The sequence below is a fragment of the Octodon degus genome, unplaced genomic scaffold, assembly GCF_000260255.1.
Source record: "Octodon degus isolate 3935 unplaced genomic scaffold, OctDeg1.0 scaffold00020, whole genome shotgun sequence".
Taxonomy (NCBI): Eukaryota; Metazoa; Chordata; class Mammalia; order Rodentia; family Octodontidae; genus Octodon; species Octodon degus.
In genome coordinates, this window is record NW_004524596.1 from 11990089 (window position 1) to 12005082 (window position 14994).

The 14994-nt window shown below is 55.1% G+C and overlaps 1 protein-coding gene across 2 annotated transcripts; it reads right to left on the reverse strand.

The window, feature by feature from the left end:
* Positions 1–945: 945 nt before the first annotated feature.
* Positions 946–14689, reverse strand: Haao (3-hydroxyanthranilate 3,4-dioxygenase). Of its 2 annotated transcripts, XM_004627731.2 has the most exons (10): positions 14262–14688; positions 10933–11011; positions 6560–6643; positions 6165–6271; positions 3178–3267; positions 2955–2998; positions 2575–2720; positions 1858–1926; positions 1614–1696; positions 946–1507 (listed from the first exon to the last, which is right to left on the reverse strand). In XM_004627731.2, the coding sequence occupies exons 1-10, from the start codon at positions 14339–14341 to the stop codon at positions 1429–1431; spliced, it is 861 nt and encodes a 286-aa protein (XP_004627788.1). In that variant the 5' UTR covers positions 14342–14688; the 3' UTR covers positions 946–1428. The 2 variants fall into 2 exon arrangements, with proteins under 2 accessions (XP_004627788.1, XP_023567037.1); XM_023711269.1 differs by lacking the exon at positions 1858–1926 and having other exon boundaries at positions 14262–14689.
* Positions 14690–14994: the final 305 nt, after the last annotated feature.

Genomic DNA, 14994 nt, shown 5'->3' on the forward strand with positions numbered 1-14994 from the left:
GCACAGAGCTAAGGTGTAGAAGAAAGGGCATTCCTCTCATGCTGTTCTGTTGTGGGTCAGGCCTTCCCTCTGTGCACAGCACCCTACTTTTCTCCAGGCTGTTGGGCTGTGACCTCTCTCCCAGGACATCTGGGTTCTCCTCCTGCTCTGGCACAGAGCAGCACCTCACGTGGCCCCAGCCTAGGCGTACCAGGCCTCTGTCACAGCTGTATGGACCAAAGGCATTCAGAGGCCAGTGGTGTTCCTTCTTGGCTTGCAGGAGAGAAAAGCCTTGGGGTACAGAAATGAGGAAGGTGCCCCATGCAAGGCTAGGAATACCTGCGGCAAAGTCAGATTCCTACGCTGTCATCGAAGCTGGGAGCCACCAGGCTGCAGTCACGGAGACAAGGTTGGTTAGGTTGTTTTAGAGGAAGCTCTGGCTGCAGCCCGTTCCATGCAGATGCAGCTTCTGTGCTGCCAGGTGACCGTCCCTACCGTCTCACTGAGGTCCCAGGGTGAGCTGGGACCACCCAGTGCTGCTGCTGGGCCTGACCGCAAACCCTGTTAGTAACGCTTCACATTGGGTGGGATGTTTTGCATTGTAACATTCTCGTGTTTTCTACGGTAGCACAAATCATTTCTATTATTTGGAAGGAAACTCAACAGAAGTGTGTGTGTGTGTGTGTGTGTGTGTGTGTGTATGTGTGTGTGTGTGTTTTAAAGTTATGTTAAATGGACCAGCGAACCAATTAAATAACTACAGCTGGGTGTGGTGGCCCAAGACTGTAATCCCAGCACTCTGGAGGCTGAGGCAGGAGGATCATTGAGAGTTCAGGACCTGCCTAGGCTACAAAGTAAGCTCAAGGCTACCTGAACTGCACAGTAAAAAGAACAAACAACAGTCACTCAGTGCTTTAATGCCCTGACACAGCGCATCACAAGGAGCAGACACTGACAGCCTTTGTGTGCGCTGACCCACCAGCTCTCATTGGCCAGGAGCCGTTATGATTTTATTGTTATTTGTATGTGTGTGATACTGGAGGTTGAATCCAAGCCCTCCACACTGAGATGCACCACCCCATCCCCATCTTATTTTTTATTCTGAGACAGGATCTGACTAAATTACCAGGCTGAGATCAAACTTGTGACCCTCCTACCTCACCAGGAGCCCTTATGGAGGATTGCCCTGGAGACGGGCAAGTGGACTGTGGGGACAGAGGGATGGGTCACCATACCACCTGGCCAAGTCCCGGGGCCAATGGAGGGCGGCTAGCACCCTGGGAGCCTGGCATCTCTGGCTGAGAGTGACAGGAGGCTGAATGACATGGCGTCAGGGCGTGGGAGGGGGCACTGGGGTCCTCAGTGGAGATCAGGAGAGCTGTGTGGCAGGGAGCCTCTCATGACAGCACTGAGGCACACCCTGGCTGCTTCAGGCCCACAACAAGAGGGTCAGCCTGGTGGCTGCTTGCGGGCAGGGTCCTGAGTCACGGACAGGGCCACACAGTCTGGGGCTCGCTCCCACACGTACCTGTAGGGACACAGATGGGCAGGGCACAGGTAAGGAGAGACATTGAGGACCCCAAGGAAAAGGGGGCAGTCAGGAACATAGGGGAATGACTTTCATGCCCACTCACGAGGTCCCAGCTGGCACCAGGAAGCTGTCGTCGGGGGCTAGGCCCAGGTGCTGTCCTCCCACTGTCACCACTGAAGAACCCTCCTGTGAAAGGAAAGCAGGAGAATTCAGCAGCTGTGAGGCCTCCACACCTGCCTGGATGTCCTGGGTCTGCCCCACAGGGGAGGATATGGGTGTTGCAGGCCCAGGTGCAGAGGATCCCCACAACCAGGAGATGGTGCCACCCTGTTCTGGGCCCCACATGCCAGCTGCCACAGCCAGATGTCCACGAGCTCTCCTGGGCCTCTGCTGCTGCCTTGTCCATGTGCGATTACCTGATGGGAGGTAAAACAGACTTTTCTGGGGCTTCCTGCCCCACACAGGAGATCAGCTTTGACCCCGGAGGCTGCCAGACAGCAGGCGTGCGAGGGGCAGGAGTGAGGAGGTCAGCATCACTGGAAACAGAGCCTGGAACCTGGGAGGAGGGTGCCCTGGCAGGTGCCCACCCCGGGCACATGGGGGTGCACCCCCTCAGCTCATCTCCCGCCCTTCCTTGGGTGTTGAAGCTGGCATAGGAAGGAGAGAGGAGGAGGGCAAATCTGGGGCCTCCCGGACCAGCATGGCCCGTCTGAGCAGGACTTGGGGTACTGTGGGTGGGAGGAGGGCTCAGTGGCAGCTGCAGTGCGCAGGTGGCTGCGGTTGTTAGGAAGAGCTTGTGGTGCAAGTGTTCCTGGGACCCACAGGCCGGGTGGGCAGTGCGAGGCTGACCCAGCCCTCGCCCTCCACCCCTTCACACTTCTGGTCCACCCTTTCTGCACCTTCCTCCCGTCCTTTCGCAGACTCCTACACGAACTTCAAAACAGTCCTTGTACATCACCTTCTCCACACAACTGCCCTTGGTTTCCCTCCCAGCCAGGATTTGGAACTGGTGCTCAGTTCCTGAGGTTGCTGGGGACACCCTGAGTGGCCCAGGGCTGTATTACCTGGGTCTCATAGGTGTCCCCAAACAGGCTGAGAGATGTGCCGGCCTGCAGCTCTCTGCGGTGACCATCCAGCCAGGCCTCCAGGGACATGGGCTCCATGACCGAGCGAGTGCTCAGAGGGAAGGGCGGCTCCTTGGGCAGCTGGTCTGCACCATTCACAGCTGGGTCAGTGTCCTTAGCATGTGGCCAGTGCAGCTCGTAGGGCTCAGATTCCAGGGGCCCCACCCTCAGCAGCCAGCTCTAGGCCCCAGCAGCCATGTGCAGGTGCTGACTGGTACTGCCTTGGTACCCTGGGTACTGGGCAGCATATTCCAATAGACTCCTCCTGGGGCCCAACACAGCCCCCTCTGTGTGTGTGGGGGGGGGTACCATGGCCTCACCAGGGATGGGCTTTCCTGTCCTGTACTGCTCTGAGCGGAAGAACCTGCAAGGGCACACCTGTACGTGAGACTTAGTAGCCACCACTCTTCCCCTCCTGGCACCATGGGAACCCCTCCTCTGCCCCTTGTGCTTAGCCCTACTCCACCCCAAGTGGGGAGGCTTTCCCCCAATTTGCAGCCCCTAGAATGCTGCTGCAGATCCTCAGAGCAGTGAGGGGCTCACTCTTGGATGATGGGGGCCAACTGCGTGCCAAGGTCCTTGCAGTGGAACCACTTCTCATATAGGATGTCCACGGTGTCCTCCACGTAGTACCTGCCAAAGCAGAGTTGACTCTTTGTATCTAGATGTCGTCCCTGGGCCAGGAATGACAGTGTGTCAGTGGCACAGTGCCTGCCTGGCAAATGCAAAGTCCTGAGTTTGATTCCCAGTGCAAAAAATAAAGGTCTCCACAAAGTCTCACACAGTCATAGGTGGAGAGTTTTGGAGGAGCCTGGATTGGCCTGTGCAGTGCAGGGATTAAGGATGCATGAGTATTAGGGCAGATAGCCTGGATGGAATGTAAGGGACAGGAAGAGGGTGGCTTTGTGGCTGGCCATTTGCTGCTTTGCTGCCTTCTGCCTGGCCTGCTTTGAACTGAGCTGTGGTCTCAGCTGTCTCCCCTCTGCGATGCCTTGGAGCCAGCTGACTGTGGACTGAGCCCCTGCAAACAGCCGAATAAACCTTCCCTCCTCTAACTTTGGGTGTTGGGTATTTTGTCTCAGCAATGACATAAGTACCTAAGACAGTAGAGGACAGTAACTTGGCTCCCTATCCGGGGGCTTCAGTGCCGCCCCACTCAGGCTTGGCTCTGCCTGAGGGTGCCTGGGCCCCAGCACTGAGGAACCTGGTGCCCATTTTACCTCCGCTGGTGCAGCTGAGGGGTTGATTTTCCCATACACCTAATCTTGGCTTTTCCAAAGCCCACCTGTGCCCTTTTAAAGGTGCCAAGAGAACTCTGAGGAGAACACTGCATGACCACATCCTGGTGCTTCCCTTGCTCCAGGATGAGCAGAACCATGTACCCCTCCAGGGGGGAGGGTTACACAGCTGAGTATGGCCTTTGTGAGGTGAGCTGTGTGCATGCACAATGCCTTCAGTAGGCACCCGAGCCTCACGGGGCAGGGCCCTCGCCCCTGGCCTGAGCAGCCCCTTTGTCTGGCAGGTGCCAGGAGAGTCAGCCAGCTGAGTCCCAGGGTCCAGCTGCGCTGTCCAGTTCTGTCTGCTCTTTAGCCCTCAAGAAAGAGAAGTGGACCTGCCGAGGGACATGGTTTAGATGCATGGTGTGCACCCTCCGGGCGCCCTGAGTTCTCTCTTATGATGGAGCCAGCTACTGGCAGCTTCATAACGTGATTGCAGCACCCTCTGGGAATTGCTGTTGGAGTGGTATTTTAATGTCGAGTCCTGGCTTTTATTAAAGGTCAAAGCAGCCAGATAAATCCATTATTGAATTTGCTGTAAGATGTTATTGAGGATACTGTCCTTGTATCATTGGAAGCTACCTCGATAAAGCCCCTTGGCTTGGAGAAATTCCTCTTAAACTCTAAGGCCTGGTAGCTATCCCTATACGAGACTATAACAGAATGCTCTGTAATACATTATTATGCAGCCATTAATATTGTATGATTGTTTTATTTTTTGGTGGTAGTGGGGATTGATCCAGGGAGAGCTCAGCTACATGAGCAGCCCTTTTATGAGACAAGGTCTCAGTAAGTTGCCCACACTGCCCTTGAATTTGTAATCTTCCTGCCTCAGCCTCCCATGTACCCAGGATTATAAACATAGCAATATTTGTTGTTAAAATTTAGTAACATGAGAAATATTTGTGAATTTTTAAAAATTAAACAAATGAATTAAATTAAGAAACAAGGGCCTGGGAGATAGCTCAGAATAAGTGCTTGCCTGGCAAGCACAGGGTCCTGAGTTCAATCCCCAGTACCAAAAAAATATAAATTAATTAATTAAGAAACAGAACTCACACCTGTGTACATAACAAAGCTGCTGTGTTGTCAGGTGTAGACATGCACCGGAAGTCTAAGTGCCTCTTTAGGCTGACTTTAGGGTTTGTTGGTTTTCTCTTTTTAAGTACTTGTATTTTCTTGAGACTATAATTCACAGACCATACAATTTACTCTTTTTATAGTAGGTAATTTTAATTTTGTTCATTTTGCATTTCTGTACTTTTCCAGGTTTTGAAAGTGAATGTGTATGACTTTGATCATTTTTTTAAGAATGAGGATTTACAAATGTCCATTGAGGGCCAGCGAGTTAGCTCAGCCGATTAAAATGTCTGCCTGGGCAGGGGCCTGGGTTGATCCGCCCCCAGAGCACGTTGAGAGGCCATTGAGGCTGGGCGTGGTGCCACACGCCTCTAATCCCAACACTTGGGAGGCTGAACACAGGTGGATCACTACAAGTCCGATCTACGTAGTGAGACCCTTTCGACCCTCTACTAAATACATTTTTAAAAAATGTCCATTGTAACAGAAGATGAGAGCTAAAGAATTCTGATTCCGGTAACGTGATGAGAACCCTTTTAATAAATTTAAAACTCCTCATTTTTAGGTAGATCTTAGATCCCCTGACCTTCAGAGCCCTCCTTTGTTCAGAGGCTGATGGTTGGGGGCGTGGCTCTGGAATTGGGGTTCGCCCTGCACCCCTTCATGGTCCCAACCTCCCTGCACACAATTTCTTCTCTGGCCAAGTTAGGATGATAAGAGTACTCACCCCGGGCCACTGGAGTGTTCAGTGGATAAATATACACAAAGCCCCGGCCAGGTACCTGCCTCCCAGCAAGCATCAGCCTGATGTCTGGGGCAGAGACAAAGCCAGAGAGGCCCTGGCAGAACTGATCGCTGGGGCCGGGGAGATGGCTCAGTAGAATAAGTGCTTGCCTGGCAGGCACAAGGGCCTGAGTTCAATCCCTGGTTCCAGCAAAGAAAAAAAGAAAAAGAACTGATCGCTGGAGGCCAAGGCAGGGAGAGCAGCCGTGTTTTGGTGAGGGCCCCCGCCATAGGGAGCCTCCTGCCCCTCACATTTCCACCCTGTCCTGTCAGCCAGGAACGCCTGCGGGCTGTCCTCGGCCATCCTTGAGTCTCTCCAGGGTCCTCTCTGCTGTGGTTTGTGGCTGCACCCCTCTGTCCACCCCCAACTCCCCGGACAGGAGGCGTTACCTGAGCCCATCCAGCTCTGTCTCCAGCCGCCTCCGCTCGACCACCAGCCCCATGGTGTTGGCAAACCTCTGTGGGGAGTGCGGCACCCTGGCCGGCAGCAGGAATATCTGCAGGGGGACAGGAGGGGCCCACAGAGCTGATCCCTTAGGGGACCGCAGGACCTGCAGCACCTGGGCTTCCCAGCTGGCCCTGGGCATCCCCTCCCATCCACCTGGGCCTGCTCTCTCCAGCCTCTTCCCGGTTGTGAGGATGGAGGATGTTCCACTGTGAAGAGGAAAGGGTGGGGCAGGTGTGTGTGTGTGTGTGTGTGTGTGTGTGTGTGTGTGTGTGTGTAGGAAAGGGAAAGGGAGGCAGGGCCTTGGTAAGGGGGAGCAGCAGGGTGGGGTCCACCTCACCTCCCCCTGCCGAATGACCACGTCCCGGTGCTTCCCTTGCTCCAGGATGCGGAGAACCATGTGCCCCTCCAGCTGGTAAAACACCTGTGGAAGAGCAAGGAGCCTGGGCCCTGCTGTGCCCTCCTCCATGTCCTTGGCCCCTGCTAGGCTGGAACCTGAAGAACTTCCCAAAGGTCTACCTCTGCTTCCCTGACCCAGGCCACAGACAGGAGGGCCAGGGTCACAAAGGGGCCACTTCTCAGACAAGCAGGAAATGATGCCAATACCCAGAATACAGCAGCAGGTTCAGGGCACAGAGCAGGAGACTGAAGTTCGAGAAGTCCGGAATACACAATTCCTTATGCTGAGAGTCAAGGGCTATCCCAAGTGCTTTCCTGCATACTATCAGCAATCTTTACAGGTGAATGTGGTGGCACATGCCTGTAATCCCAGCTCCTCAGAAGGCTGAGACAGGAGGCTTCCAAATTCAAGCCCAGCCTAGGTAATTTAGTGATTTAGTGAGATCTTGTCTCAAAATTTAAAAAAGAGTTGTAGCTCAGATCAGTTACCAGCATTGAAAAATGAAAACGAACAAAACTTTACAATAGTCTCCAAGGGTAGCCAGTTATGCAGGGGGAATAAAAAAAGTTGAGGCTCGGAGAGCAAAGCAACCTGGCCAAGGTCATGGGCTGCCCCATCCTGGGGCTGCGGGTGGGACAGGAGCCTGTATGTCACCCCACGCTCCTCTGGCCTGGGCTTGGGGGGCAGTGGAGGTTGGGGCCTGGGGAAGACTGTGCTCCCTCTGGGGGGCTCCGACCACACCTGTCCTTTTCCATTGTAAGTCACCGTGACCCTCATTAGTGTATTACTGAAATCACCTGATGGAGGAGGAAGGAGAGAGAAAGGGAGGAGAGAGAACAGCTTTCCCTGCCCTGGTTACATGTTAAAAGCTGCAGTTGAATGGTTGAAGGGCTTTTAACAATAATATAATAATTATTATTACCGTGTGAGGAATGAGAAGAGGCAAAGCCTCCCATCACAACATCTAAAGCAAATGCAGGTGCACAGGGAAGGGGAGAAGCCCACCCCTCAGCTGGCCACAGGCGCAGAGTGACCCCACTGCAGTTCACACCTGCAGTGACTCTGTGCTTCCTGGCTGGCCCAGGACAGGGGGCCACCTGCCCTGGGGCCCCGCATTCCAACTTCAGAACGTGGCACGAGGCACTAAGAAGGCCGCGCCCTGGTGCTGTGTGATTGCAGCTCCTGGTGACCAGGACACATTCCAGAGAAGCTGGCCCTCGGCTTGGTCAGGCCACGTGTGCCCTGGGTCAGCTCGGTTAGCCTTTCTGTGCTTTGGTTGCCTCATCTACAGCATGAGAGAATCTACCAACAGCACTGCTGTGAAGCCTGCCCGGGAATCTGCACACATGGGTACTCAGCACATAGCATAAGCCCTCAGTAGACCTCTAGCTGTCCGTGTCAGCGACAGCAGGAATTGCAAAAACAAGGCTAAAATATTAAAACTAATAATACTAGGGGAAACGTAAGTATTTGATGGGAGATTCAAAATACGAAACTTTATGCAGCCACTAAAAACTTTGCCTCTGTCAGGCATGGTGGCACACGCTTGTAATCCCAGCACTCTGACAGGCTGAAGCAGGAGGGTCTCAAGTTCAAGCTCAGCCTGGGCAGTTTTGTGACTTAGTGAGACTCTAAAATTTTTTAAAAGGATTGGAGATGTAGTTCAGTGTTGAGTCCCCAGCTCAATGCCCAGTACTGCCCAAACAAAACAAAAACTGTACCTCTGAATAACTACCAATAAAAATGGAAAATGTTATCCATTAAAAGGTTGGTGAAGTGTAACATCTGGCATCAGCACTGTGCTCAGAGGGGACTCCACGTGAGTGGTGAGGTGATGACTGAGGTAAGCATTTTACTTCATATAGTTCTCATCTTTTCTTTTTTAATGTATTTGGTTGTTGCAGGGTCTCACCATGCAGCTCAGATTTGTGGTGATCCTCCTACTTTCAGCCTCCCCAGTGCGAGGATTATAGGTGTATGCCATCATGCCTGGACTCTGGCAGGCTTAGTGTGCCCTGGGAGAGGGGCTGACAAGGTGTGTGGTGCTAGGAATGGAACCACGGTCCCAGCGGTCGAACCGCAGTCCCTGAGCTTGCCTAAGCTTGGCTAAGCAGGCGCTTTAGTCTGCTGAGCTATCTCGCTGGCCCCAGTGTTTTTTGTTTTGGCAGAACTGGGGATTGAACTCAGGCCCTTGTGCTTGCCAGGCAAGCACTTATTCTACTGAACCATTTCCCTGCCCCCCCCCACCGCAGTGTTTTCTACAATGAAAAATATTTACTTCCATTATTACAAATATGGCAAGAAAAGAGAACCCTACTTGTTCCCTTAGAGGGAGCCATTGAACATGTCCATCCTCCTCCCCAAACTGTGAGGAAATGTTAAAACATAAGAAGGCATCGGAATCGTCCTCTCTTGTCCCTGCCAGGACCCTTCAGGGGATGAGGGGCAGGCCTGGCCTGGTGCAGAGGACAGATCTCAGAGGGCAGCAGAAGGGACTAACATGCTGGAAGTAAGCAATGCCCAGGAGCCTGCACCGCGGCAGGTTAGGGTACCGCTGCGGCTGATGGAGCTGGAGTTGGGCTTAGGGGCCTGGGAAGGCTCTACACAGTTGGGTGGGGAGAGAGGGAGGTTTAGGGGCCCAGCCCCCCTGAGCACACTGGGTCCTCTGCCCAGCACAGCCACGGTCGCATGTGTGGTTAGGAAAGGTTCAGAGAAGGCACCCAGCTCCATCTGTCTGGTATGGCCTGGTCATAAAGGTCCATCTGACCCCAAGGCTCGGAGCAGTACATGGGTGACACTGCAGATCCTCCACAGAAAGGAGCGGGGCCCTGGATGGGCTGTCGCAGAGGCCACAGCTCAGCAAGGAGGACAGTCTGGCTCAGTCAGTAAGAGGTATGATCTGAACCCAGATCGAAGCAACTTCTCAGATCCTAGCTGGGTTAGGACAGGCAGGGTTAGAGAGGATGCTATCCAGCTCCAAGGCCACGCAGGGCCTGTGGCAGGTACGGCAACCTGCCCTCCTGCTGCGTAGGACCACCCCATCTCCAAGCCTCGCCCAGGCAGGCTCCTGACCCACCAGTGTCCTTTCAGAGCGAGGACATCTGCACAGCCAGCGCTGCTCCTCCCTTAGCCACCAGCTAGGACTCCCCCACTCCATCTGCCCGCCTGCGAGGCCTCTCTAGGCCTTGGGGAAGCCCTGGCCACTGGCGACAAAGAGAGCACAGGAGATGGGTGAGGGGCAGAGGGCAAGAAGCAAGAAGGAAGGAGGTGGGAGATGTGGAAGTGACAGCTGGGCCACCAGGGTGAGGCTGCCCAACAGCTAAGCCTTGCCCACCACGCAGGGCCTGACCCTGCTCCTCTCCGTCATCTCTACAGAAGAATGTGGGCCTCAGTGAAGGCAGGGCGCCCACAGAAGGACGTGGGGCAAGGGTCTGTGGGGCCTGGAGCCTGTATGCCCGGCACTAGGTACCCAGTGTATCTGATGCCAAGCGAGTCTCCAGCGCCCACGGCCACCCCAGGAGACCGTGGGGAGACCTGAGCCGTGGGGTGGAGGTCGCTGGCTGAGCAGAACTTTGTTAACTCCAGCCTCACAAGTGGGCTGCCCTCAAGAGTCGGGGGCTTCTGTCCTGATCTTTTTCCACTGAATGCTGGGAACCTGTCTGTCTGCCCAGTAAGGGCCATTCCTCACTTTCTATTTTATTTTTGTCTACATAATTTTGGATAGGTAGTAGAAGAATAGAGTTCAAAATTCAAGGTGCAAATTGGGGTGGTCCCTACCTCAGCCCAGTCATCTGAGCCCTAGCAGCCTCTAGGGAAGAAGGGGCTCTTGCCATGTCCAGTCCTTAGCCCCCGAGCCTCCTCCCTCATTCCCCACTTGGTCCCTGAGTCGCCTCACCCCAGCCCAGCCTACGTCACTTTGTGTTCCTGGACTCTGACCCTGTCTGCAGGAGTGAGAACCTGGCTCCTGGCTGTGGAAAGGGAGATCCAGGTCCCTGAGTGCTGGCAGCTCACTTGAGGCCCCCTGTGTAACACAGAGATTGGGGTGAGGAGCCCTGGGGTAGGGGCAGCCTGTGTGTCCTGGGGTGTGTGCCCCATAGCCACAGCCATCACCCCCCGGAGCAGGGCTGTCGCCTGGGGCACCTCCTGCCTAGGACCGGCAGGCCTCGAAGGTGTCGCTATATACACTCAGCAGTCTCCCTGTGACTCCAGCTGTCCTCCTCTGGTGGCAGCCACCTGTCCTCATCTCCAGTCCACAAGCTCTAGCTCCTCCCCAGGGTCCCAGAGCTGAGTTGGAACCGGGCACCACAGCCTACCTCCTCGCCTTCCTCGATGTGGTAGTCCTTCCTGGTGTTGGGGCCACCAACGAACATGATTTTGAGCTGCTCCTGGTGCCTGCAGTGGAGGGGAAGGTGAGGGCCTGGAGTGAGGACCAAGGGGGTATAAGGCCCGTGGGGGTCACAAGGGGCCCACATCTTGGGGAAAGGAGCAGGTTTCTGGGCCCCACTCTTGTCCCCAGCTGTCCATTACCTCATGTCCCCATATCCTCTGACCCAGCGGGGAGCAGCATGGTGGTGGGGCTATGGCTTCTTCGCCTGGGTCCCTGGGCTGTGCACACAGTGGAGCCCCATGCCCTCTGCTTATGAGACCCTCTGTTCCCCAAGGGCTGGGGAGACCTGACTCAAGAGACTCAGGCGGTGTGGCCAGTGTCTGAAAGTACAGGTGCTTGTATCTGGAAGTCTGAACAACTACTTTGAAGATAACAATATGCAATATACAACCGTTGTTGAATTCATCTTGTTTTTTTTTTTTTTTTTTTTTTTTTTTTTTTTTTTTGTTTGTGGAACCAGGGATTGAACTCAGGCCCCTGCGCTTGCCAGGGAAGCACTTATTCCACTGAGCCATCTTCCTGGCCTGAATTCATCTTATTTTTTTTAATTTTTTATAGTTTTAATTTTTTACTCTTTTTAAAATAAATAAGTAAATAAATAAAAGTCCAGGAGCTGCAAGCAGCCTCCTGGGGTTATCTGGCTTACTGCCCCCCTCGGGGTGTTAGGTGGCCTTGCCAGCCTCGGCTTCTTCCTCTGTAAAATGGAGTGACAGCTCCTATTTCATAGAATTTCCATGGATTATATAAATTCAAATCCAGAGCTCTCAGCACCATGCCGTGGGTTTTTTTATTTGTTTTTTATTTTTGGTGTTTTTTTGCAGTACCGGGGATTGAACTCAGGACTCTGCACTTGCCAGGCAAGTATTTATTCTGAGCTATCTCCCCAGGCTAAAATAAAGACCTGACAAGCTCACAGAGGGTCATGTAGCTAGGTGACAGAATCAGCCAGCCGCAGGCCGGGGCCTCACAGGCTGCTACACAGCTGTTTGGAACTTGACAGGGAGCCCAAACTCCTCAGCCTGTCCACTGTTGGGGTGGTGTCACCCGTTATAGGACAAACATCTCTGCACCTCTGGCAGGAACACAGCCAGACCATGGCAAGGCTGGGTGGGGGAAAGGGTAGATGCTGACATTGCTAAGTGTGGGCTTTGGCCATGGGGCCCAAGTGACAGCAGGTGGCAGCCAGGCCTTTCCTAGGGCATGGGGCTTCCCAAGGACAGGCAGAGACCCTCTGCATACCCAGACATCTGCAGCAGAGAGGCTGCCTGTATGCATAATGAGGCATGCCTCTTGGTGAGGGGCTGGGGGCCTGAACTCCCCCATAGATCAGAGGTCCTGGCCAAGTGCCCTATTTTCCAAGCCCAGGGACAGGGACATAGTGACTTCCTTTTGGGGAGGCAGGAGCCAATAATCAAGAGACACATTCCCCGTGCTCTGGAGTTTGCACAGATGGCTGAGGTTAGCTGGCAGGAGGCAGCTGGCACTGGACAGTTCTGAGAGCAAGAACCTTAAGGCTGTGCGCAAGGCACAGGTGTTCTGAGGTGCTGGGAGAAAGCTGGCTCGGTACCGAGGACCTGAGCCTGGAAGTGCATGGTCCTAGGGCTGGATGGGTCTTGGGAAGGATCTGAGAAGGCCAGATTGGGAAGTGGGGGTCAGCCAAAGAGTGCGGTCTGGGCCTAAGGGTACCGGGAAGAATCAGAAAGTTGTTTTGTTTTTTTTTTTTCTTCTTACATCAACTTTGCTGAGCTATAATTTAGCCACATTAATGGTAAGCCCTTACAAGCCCCTTCCAGAAGTATTTCAACCCACCAGGAAGAACACACTGCCAGATCATGTCCCTCCTCTGCTGGGAACACTCCCACAGCTGCTCATCTTTCTGGGGCTGTAACAGGCCAACCCCTTCCCCCATCCTGGGGCTGAAGTCCTCAGACCATGACCTCAAGTAAAAGCGGGGCCCTTGCAGCTGTTACGCTAGCACGTGGTTACACTGGGGGTGGGGGCCCTGCATCCAACAGCACTGATCACAGACAGGACAGGGCGGAGATGGTGCAATTCCTAGAAGCCCAGGAGTGCCCGCAGTGCCAGCAGGCTGAGGGAAGTGGGGAGGCAGCTGGTGAACATGGAGACTCAGGCCTCACCCTGCCCCTTGGCCCCAGCCTCCATCCCCCCGAGTGTGAGCTCCCGAGGAGGGCCACTCTGTGTCTTCCCAGCTGCACTGCCTATGACCACCGGTCTGGCCCTGGTGCACATCTGCTAACCCTGACACTACCTATGGGGTAGGGAGGCTGGAGGCTGGGCAGTCAGTGTCACCAGGGGCCAGAGGTGACCAGGCTAGGCCTGGGGCAGTGGCCACCAACTGGGGAGGAGCAGCTGGAGCAAGATGGTCCTTGGGGGAGAAACTGGAGGACTCAGGATGAGAAATGGTGGGCAGGGACAGTGCCAAGGAAGGAGGTAAAGGTGGAGCTGAAGCTTCAGGCTGGGGGACCATCTGGAGTAGACGAGGCCCAATTTTGGGAAGGTGCTGCCTGTTAGCCACTGTGGCATCAGACAGGTGGCCAAGCGGCCCTTGGACTTCGGAGTCTAACTGTGGCATAAGCTTGACCTGGGACCCTGTCTGCACCGCTCTGAAAGTTACTTATTAAATCCTCCCAGGCTCCTGTGAGAATAGGCTGTGGCCTGTGGGGGTGGGCGGTGGAGGACGCCCAGAGGGCAAAGAGGACTGGGAGACAGCAAATTAGGGGGTGTAGCCCAGACGTGGGCACTGAGGGGTGGTGAGGGTCCCAGAGACCTCTAGGAGAAAGACGACTGGGCCAGGGCAGCAGAGGTGACAGGTGGGGGTCTGTTGTACATGTGTGAGTGTGTGTGTTCTTTGCACCTGCAAAGAGGCCCTGGAAAAAACAATAAATCAAGGTCCCCCAAAGGCTCGACCTGGGAACCGAAGGGGACTTCACCCTTTGCTTGTGGCTTCTTGGTCAGGGTGTGGGTGAATGATTCCGCTGTTCCCAGGCCCGGCTTCTGCTCCTCCACTTTTGGGTTCCCACAGGGCATGGGAGCTGCTTAGAACTGGGGAGACATGGCCTGAGAGGGGGACCCCCGTGCCACTTCTTCCCTCTTAGCTGCAGTCTCCAGAAAGAGGAACAAACCTAGGCGGAACCCGGAACAGCGGTCCTCAGCGTCCCTGAATCTTGTCGCCGCCAGAACAGCAGCCCCCAGAGAGGGGAGCCAAGGGATGGATTTGGGGTCCTGGGGACTCACATGAGCTTGTTGCACACCGGAGGCTGGAAGGAGGCCCGGTTCTCCTTCACCCAGGTTTTCACTCGCACGCGGCGCTCCATGCTGTCCGCGGCCCCCCGCCTCGGGGTGCGAATTCCGCGGTCAAGGTGGCGTGCGTTCTCCGAGCAGCAGGAGCGACGCGGCTCTGCCCAGGCCCGCGGGCTCTCATCTGTCAACCCCGAGGTCGAAGGGCGGAGCAACGCCCACCACCCGGCGGAGAGCTTGGGTCGGAGCCCGAGCTCTGCACCCTCGGCGCCCTGGGGAGAGCTTGGCCGGCTGGTCCGCGGGGCGGGGACAGCGACCCAGGCGCCCTGCGACCCAGGTGGAGGTGGGAGTCGGTCCCTGCTGGGGTCCACACCCGTACTGATCGTTTGTCCCCAGACTTTCTGCTGCAGGGGACCCCAGCGAGGTCCGGAAGAAATACTGTGGCAGGCGGCGGGAGGCGGGAGGCGGGGCTAGGGCCGCGCGCGCCCGCAATCTCTGCACTCCGGGAGGCTGAGACAGGAGGGTGAAAAGTTCGGGCTGGGTCTGGGCAGTGTAGCCAAACCCTATCTCAAAATTTTAACAAAGGAGGGGCTGGGGATGTAGGTGAGCGCTAAGGCCTTGAGTTTACTCCGCAGTCCCGCAAGCAAACAAACCGACCAACCCAGAAGTGTAACGGGGAGAGCGCGGACCTGAAATCCGAGGGCTGCGCAGCGGTGTTCATGCTGGATCC